The following is an 8,731-nucleotide window of genomic DNA, read 5'->3' on the forward strand; positions in this document are numbered from 1 at the left end:
TTCAATTTTTCCTTCTAGATTTGGAAGAGGATTTACTGTAAAGGTTCATTTTAAAAACAGTAAAGCCAATATGGAAGCTCTGACACAGTTCATGCAACTACACTTCCCAAAAACATATCTAAAGGTAAATGTGTGATTGAAAAAGGGTGATTTCAAATGGAATATAGACTTGGAGGATGATTGAATAATCACAATATGAGCATGGATTTAGAATCAGAAGTCCTGGCTTTGATATTTACTAGTTGTATTACTCTTAGTAAACCACTTAATCTTAGCTTCCACATTTGTAAAATGAGAATAATGACACTGGACTTTACAGAGTTGTTATGAATAGAACAAGTTATAAAGTTAAGTAAAATCTTAAGAATAGAAACTATCAGCATTATGATTTATATTATTTGCTAAATATTTTCACAAATGTATAGAGACTAGAGTTTTCAGGATGTGGTAAAAATTAATCTTAATCCTCAACTGGAGGCAGAGGGAAGATATCAGGAAATGGGATAGTGATTGTTGCTTTAGTTTGTTGTATGTATATAATATTGATCTATCTATTGTATATATATATATATATATATATATATATATATACATATATATATGTTTAGTTATGTGTATATGTGTATACATATATGGAGGCAGATAGGTGGCTCAGTGATTAGAACACTGAGGTTGGAGAAAGGAAGAGCTAAGTTCAAATACAGCCTCAAACACATACTAGCTGTATGAACTTGAATAAATCATTTAACCTCTATTTACCTTAATACACTGGAGGAGAAAATGGCAAACCACTCCAGTATGTTTACCAAGAAAACCCCAAATGAGATCATGAAGAGTCAGGCTGAATAATCAAATGACAACAATAACAGATACACATATGTGTATGTATATGACATGTATATAAATGCATTCTATATGTGTATGTATATATATATATACAATATTTTCTAAGTATATGTCTATATACTATTCAGATATATAATATATGCAAAGCACATGTTGTTGCTATTGTTGTTTAGTTATTTTTCAGTTGTGTCTGATTCTTTTTAATCTCATTTGGGATTTTCTTACCAAAAATACTGGAATAGTTTGCCTTCTTTTCTCTAGCTCATTTTACAGATGAGGAAATTGAGGCAAACAGGGTTAAGTGGCTTGCTCAGGATCACACAGCTAGTAAATGCCTGAGGCTGGATTGAAGCTCTGGAGATAGTCTCCTGACTTCAATTCTAGCACCCTATTGCACTATCTAAATGCCTATGCTAAACAAATATACTATATATAGGTATATATACATACATATATGTGTATACCTGTACATGATAAATACATACATACATGTATATGTATATATACACATATAGTCTTAGGAAGGTAGCATACTTTAGATAATCATCCCAGTTTCATTACTTGCAAGAGATTTTCAAAATGGTCTGGTTATATCTTTGTTAACTTATAGATCTTAAAAATGAATAAATACTTAGTCATCTGAAGAAGATTCATCAGTTATAAAAATGAAAATGTGCTAGCATTCTGAGAATATAAGAAACTGGACTTGGCCTTAAGTGTTGAAAGTAATATAGGCAGGAGGAAATGTAGTATTGTCCATGCATGAAAGAAGTAAGGTAGCTTTTATAGAATGATGAATTTAGGATCTTTTTCTTGTTGGTTTCTTGATGCAATTCTGTCACATGATTTAAGATAACTGCAGAGAAAAGTATTATGGAAAGACAGCTTGGTTATAGTAGAAAGAGCCCAGGACTGTGAACTATGATTCTGATCTGAGAAGATACTAAATGCTGGAAAGGTCCCCTTTTGCCCCAGGTCTCAATTTTATTTATTTCTTCAATTAGGATAAAGCACTTGTCCTGCCTAACTAGAGTAGGTATCCTGCTCTAAACTTTAAAAAATCTAGTGTTGACAGATATAAAAAGAAGGAAATTGAAGTTTCCAATTCTCAGTAACTGAACAATTCTCATAGAAAGATATTAATTCTAAAAGTGATGTCTATAGGATCTTGGAATGGATGTTTACATAAAGTTAATAGAGAGCACTTGATTATTTTCATTAGCTTTTAATGTTGCTTTCTATCTTTTAGATTTTGTGAAAATGTTCATTTCATTTTTGCAAAATGTTATTTTACAATGTAGTCAATATTTACTCTGCAACATCATTTATTGAGGGAAAATGTCTTCAGTTTCCTTAGTCCTCACTAATGTTATGTCTAGACAAGTCAATAGTACCTGACATCCCAAAATACATTGTATTCTTTGATTCTCACAGGACCAACATCTTAGTATGCTGGAGTATCATGTGCCAGTCACAGCGGGAGGAGTAGCAAATATATTTGATCTACTAGAAACAAACAAGGCAGCATTAAACATCACAAACTTTTTAGTGAGTCAGACAACTCTGGAAGAGGTAAGAGAAATGTGATTTATCCCTAAAACTTTACATGCTGTTGAATGTGAATGTTAACTGTGAATGTCCCCATTTATATATATATATATATATATATATATATTTTTTGTTTGTTTGTTTTGAACTCAGGTCCTTCTGACTTCAGGGTTGGTGCTCTATTCACTGCACCACCTAGCTGGCCCCATTTATATCTTTTTAATGACATAGAATTTGCCTTTAATTAGAGCAGTATTTTTGTGTGTAACCACAAATCCCAGCATAGCTTTTGATGAATTTATATTTGAGTTTGAGGGTAAAGTTGTTAGTGGATTTTTTAACCATATGAAAGCAATTATTTAATGAACAACTGATGGTTTTCAGTTCTAGTATTGGCTAGTATGTCTCCTATCTGGAATATTTACCACCCCTTCTCTTTCCTTATCTCTGCTCATTCATACCGTCCTTGCTCATCAAGGTCCCGCTTAAGTGCCATTTCATTTATCAAAATTTCTTGATTCCCCCCAGCTGGAAATGATCTTTCACCACATCTTAGAATTCTTCCTTTGAACGTATGATAATTAACATTTATATATTCAAACATGTTTTATATCTGTGTTGGATTATATAGTTTTTGAGAACAAAAAAAAAACATTTTTTATCTTTGTATTTCTTCTAGTGACCAGCACAATGCATTTTACAATAAAACAAATATTTGTTGAATAAATGAATTAATGAAGAGTAAGCAGATACCTGTACAAAACAATAAGAAGTTTGTATTCAGTTCAACAAGTGAACTTGCAGTTAATGCTTTACTTAAGTTTCTACTTGATAGAATTCCAAAATAAATGTCTTATCAGTCACCTTTATGGAACAGAATCCAGTCAATAGTGTAGGCAGATATATTGAAATAGAATCTTTATCCAAATTTGGATAGACTGACAAGATTGAATCAATTGGGCTTTTGCAAAGAGCGTTCTCTAATGACATTTCTATCATCTAACTTGGTATAAATAAGGGCTTCATAAATCAGCCTCTAACACAGTTGTTCCATTTTAACTTAGTATAACTTGCCCAACTCAGTGCTATGAAAAATCTTCAGTGTATCCATCATAAACATGGGAGTGGAAACTGAACTTTTAATTTTCAAGCATCATACCTGTTTTTATGAGTATAAGTATATAAATATATTTATGAATGACTATATAGAAATAGGAATATATTTATGAGTGATGCCTCTATGCATTATATAGGAGGCATTCAGGAAGCATTTTTAAAGTTGAATTGAGCCAAAACTCTTATAGTTATTTTATTTTTATTTTTTACAATTTCTGACTTTCTTTTTTTTTCTATATATAAAAAAAACTACCTATACATATGTACTGTCAAAGGAAATGTTATAATTATAAAAATTAATAAAAATTAAAAAAATAAAAAAAACAATTTCTGACTTTCCCTTTATCCTTATAGAATACAGAAAATTGCAGGAGGTTCAATTTATTTTTTCACCTCATAGAAGATTTAATTTGTGTCTTTTCTTCTGGGACCTTCAATACTTCCCTCAGCATTAACACCCTCCCAATTCCCCTCAAAAAAAGCCTTAGCCAGCTTAATGATCTGTTTAAAAAACTGTAAAAGACTTGGTTTTGCTTAATAGATGTCATTTGATTGATTGAAGAAAAAATTGTATTGAAATATTTAGATATAAACTGACCCATGATCCTGGTAAAATTTCCATCGGGGATATAAACATATGGGAAGATAAAGCCAGGGTCCTCTTACCTCATCTTGGCAGTCAATCATTTTAGAAAATTCAAATTTAATCAATTAATTAGTCTATTATATAAAAATTACATGCTATATTGGGAGCTTGGACAGGTCCCATATGGTGCCTCCTTCAGTTGCTGATTTCCTTTTAATTGACATCCTTTTAATTCTAGTTTTATGTGCTTTTAAACTTACAGTATTAATTTTAATAGGATGTTTATGATTAGCAAATACCTATTGCATTTTAAACAAGAAAACCTAAAATCCAATGGACCAGGCCACATTTTAGGCAGAGTCTATAACACTATTACTAATTAAGATAAACATTTTAAATGAAGTATTTTGAACATGTGTTGATGTATCGCTAAGTTTTCTTGGAGAAGCACCATGTCTCACTTCTTGTATGTGTGCATTTCTGTAAGCACCCCTTCTACACCCATGTGTTTTGATTTATTTGACCTGGCAGTAACTGTTTGCTTTCCTTTGAAACATCAGGTTTTCATTGACTTTGCCAAAGACCAAAAAGCCCATGTGAACTTGGAAACAAGCAGCCAAGGTTCCAGCATCAGTGGCGACTCTCAGGATGAGCAACCTGAGTCTTAGCACTGGGTGACTCACTCCCACTTGCTCATTGCCAAAACATTCATGGTGAAAAGGAACCACCGGAGATGCCATTTCATCATAGTATCTTAATTTTAAATTATTCTGTTGCATGAAAACTTAGAATTGTATGAGACTAGCAAGGTAACTGAACTGTGGAGCCTGAGGAACAACATGTATCGTCACTATTGAAAAGAACGTACACATGCAGGACACTAAGAAGAGTAACGTGTTTTTGGTGAGATTTCTCAAAGAAAATGCAAAGCTGCTTGAGGGTGGATGGTGACATCTTCCCTTATTCATTTAAATGTTTAAAAAAAACCATGAGATGTAGTTACTGAGTCCAAAAATCAGTGAAGAAGAAAACTTGAGAAAATGGGAGATATAGGAATGTCTTGCAAAGACTGTAAATGTCAGAAAACAACAGGATAGGCATCTTCTCCAAAAGAATGCACCTGTACTGAGTGAGGATCAGAGTCACATCAGTGTCAAACTGTGGCCATAGAATGGATGCATGACACTGAGTCCTGATAGGTAGTCTGTGGACTTATTTATCAATGGGAATATATTGTCTCCCATCCACCCAAAAGAAAGTACATTTCTATAAAAATGTGGCATAGAACAGTTTACCCTGGTGGTAAGGAGAATATATGCCCATTTCTGACCTGTCATCCCTGCCAATAAGGGGACTTAGGGATCAAAAAAAATACCATTTCAGGGAAAAGATGGCTCTGTCAACCAGGCAGATATTGAGCCTGGGAAACTGGGAAAGAAATCATGTGCTGCAGGCAGGCAGTTTTCTTCAGCTATTGATGAAGCCATTTGGCACACCTCTGCCCAGGGAGTAACTTTGGGGAAGGAGGGCACCTTCAAAGATTACTTTTAGCCAAAATGCACAAGCTAAATCAGATTACACGGGTGGCTGTGGGACAGGATCCTTGATAATAGCTATTAGGGTGTTTATATGTTTTGCTCAGTGTAACATTTTGTATATATATATAAAATGATGCCAGTGTTGGCACAATTGTTTCAATGTTGAAAATCAATAAACATGAAGTGAAAAAACAAAACAAAATACAGACTCATAAGGTGTTTCAATTAGCTCAAAGCTTACAAAGGAATGAAAAGCAAATTGGTAACCAGCACTGTCAGGAGGAAGGCTTTGCGTGAAAGCTATGACATCAATCTTAAAAAATTTCAGCATGCATTCCTGGAAGACATTCTACTGCAGTGCAGTGGAAAGCATTCTAGACTTGGAGGAAAAAACATCTGAGTTCAAATCCAACCACTACCAATGTGACTTTGCCCTCTCTCGATTGCTTTTCTCATATGTAAAATAGAGATAATAGACTAGATGACTTCCAATGTCCCTCCAGCTCTGAACTTTGGATCTTAAGACTGAGGTTATAGAGAAATGCATGATGTGGTTTTGAATCTTGGTACCATTTATGAGCTATGTGACAAAAGGCAAAGGGTTTCATTTCTCTGGGTCTTGATTGCTTGCTTTTTGCAAAAGAATATGAGTCTTTCAGCGACATCTCCCCAAAAGTAGGACGTTACCTCAGAAGCATTTGGTGTGTCTGGTTTGTGAGAAGAAGAATGAGAAAGACACAGCAAGGTAGAAAAGAAGGAAGAGAAGAAAAAAGAAAGAAGAATGGAAAGAAAAAAGAGAAGAAAGGAAAGAAGGGAGGGAGAGAGGGAAAGGAGAATGGAAAGGAAGAGAGGGAAGGGAGTGAAGAGAAAAGAAAAGGGAGGGAGGGAAGAGAGAGGGGGAAAGGGACAAAGGGAGGGAGGGAAAGGAAGGGAAGCAGAGGAAAGAGGAAAGGAAGGAGAGGGAGGGAGAAACGGGAAAGAGGAGAGAGGGAGAGAGGGAAAGAAGAGAAAAGGGAAGGGGAAGTGAGGAGGGAAGGGATGGAGAAAGATGGAAAGAAGGAGGAAAATGAAAGAAGGAAGAAAAGAATAAAGAAAAAGAAAGGAAGAAAGAAGAGATAGAAAGAAATAAGGGAAGAAGGAAGAAAGGAAGAAAGGAAGAGAGGAAGAAAGAAAAGAAGGAAAGAAAGGAAGGAAGGAAGGAAGGAAGGAAGGAAGGAAGGAAGGAAGGAAGGAAGGAAGGAAGGAAGGAAGGAAGGAAGGAAAGAAGAGGGAGGGAGGGAGGGAAGGAGGGAAGGAAGGAGGGAAGGAAAGAAGGAAGGAAGGAAGGAAGGAAGGAAGGAAGGAAGGAAGGAAGGAAGGAAGGAAGGAAGGAAGGAAGGAAGGAAGGAAGGAAGGACGGACCCTGCAGAAAGACATGATGCAGTCTGAAGACCAGATGCCAAAACAAGAGGAGCAAAGAATGAGGAGCATCTATGTAATGCCGGTGCCATATTATCAATTATTTCTTCTGAGTTATATTAAGGATATCTAAGGATCTTGGGGTCCTTGTTCAGGCCAAGTCAAGAGACATTTTCCTTTTCCCTTAGTTTCCAAAAGAAATCAACAAGGGCTCTTCAATACTTTAGCACTGATATATAGAAAAGCAGAACCTCCTAAACATTGAGTCTTCATTCCTGTGGCAAGAAGTATCTTCCAGGCATCTGGATCTACTCTACAATTGAAATGGCATTTTACCTATGTTGTCATTGCTGCTATACTGAATATTGCATATTTTAAAATCACTGTGCTATACAAAATCACCAAATTAAAATCATGGGTACTATGAGGAAAATAAGATTAAGGGCACAACACTAAAAAACTCCATTATTGTTTCAGCAAAAAACTTCATATATATAAAAAAAATATTGGAATCTACTAAATAAAATAGTAGCACAGTTTTATACATGAAAAATGTTGAAAATACACAAATACTACAATAAACAATAAAACCATCTATGGCTTTTGGATACTGTTTGGTCTGTACCCAGATTTCCATATGTGGTAAAAGTTAGCAAAATCAACAGCTATGGAGAGATGGAAGCAATGAAGAGGTGGTGGAAGATAGGGAACATGGAGTGCATGAGTAGGGACCAATTTTCCTCTACACAAAGCTCCTAGTATATAATAAGATATGTAATAAATAGGGTTTTTTATTTGAAAAAAAAAAACTTGAACTTTGCTTGTGGAAGTAGGTTTCCAAAGGGTTGCTGTTTGTGAGTTTTAGTGAAATAGTACAATTTTCTCCATTCTTACTATTTCTCCCAGCAAATAAACTCAAAATTCAAAGTCTGAGTTATGCTCAAAATTTCCCCAAATATATCAGTCACATTTGTGCATCTTCAAACAAATATTTGAGTAAAAGTATCTCCCTATTTCAATCTCCTATTTGATGTAGTTCTTTGCTTTACATTGGAATATACCACAGTATTTTGACTACACAATTTTTTTTAATAATCAAGGCTTGTTAACATATATCGAAACTATTTTTAGGTTATTCTTATTTACTATTTTTATTTTCCCCCAGTTACATGTAAAAACAATGTTTTGCATGATATATAGTCAGGCAAAACATTTCCATAATGAAAGAACACAGAGCAAAAAAAAAAAACCTTTAAGAAAAATAAAGTTTAAAAAAAAAGTATGTGCCAATCTGTATTCAGAACCATAATTTCTTTCTCTGGGTATTGATAGTGTTTTTCATCAAAAGTTCTACAGAGTTGTCTTGTGTCATTGTATTGCTGAGAAAAGTTAAGTTGTTCAAAGCTGATCATCTTACAATAGTGCTATTATATTGTACACAAGACATTTCACTTTGCATCAGTTAATGCAAGTCTTTCTAGGTTTTTCTGAGAGAAACTTGCTCATCATTTCTTATAGCATAATTTATTACATCATAATCATATACCACAATTTGTTCAGTCATTCTCCAATTGATGGATATCATTTCAATGTCCAATTCATTGTCCACAGAAAAGAGGTACTATAAATATTTTTATATAAATAGGTCATTTCATTTTTGTTTTTATTTTCTCTTTGGGGGATTCAGATCAATTAGTAG

General features: G+C 34.2%; 1 protein-coding gene across 1 annotated transcript in view; it reads left to right on the top strand.

The window, feature by feature from the left end:
- ABCA12 (ATP binding cassette subfamily A member 12) overlaps positions 1 to 6,876 on the top strand; it is a 220,276-nt gene extending 213,400 nt beyond the window's left edge. The window contains exons 52-55 of the mRNA XM_074298763.1: positions 19 to 124; positions 2,281 to 2,418; positions 4,657 to 6,493; positions 6,653 to 6,876. Of these exons, the coding sequence (XP_074154864.1) occupies positions 19 to 124; positions 2,281 to 2,418; positions 4,657 to 4,764 (352 nt within the window). The 3' untranslated portion in view covers positions 4,765 to 6,493; positions 6,653 to 6,876. The remainder of the gene's footprint in view (positions 1 to 18; positions 125 to 2,280; positions 2,419 to 4,656; positions 6,494 to 6,652) is intronic.
- Positions 6,877 to 8,731: the final 1,855 nt, after the last annotated feature.

This window comes from Sminthopsis crassicaudata, chromosome 3 (genome assembly GCF_048593235.1).
Source record: "Sminthopsis crassicaudata isolate SCR6 chromosome 3, ASM4859323v1, whole genome shotgun sequence".
Lineage (NCBI taxonomy): Eukaryota > Metazoa > Chordata > Mammalia > Dasyuromorphia > Dasyuridae > Sminthopsis > Sminthopsis crassicaudata.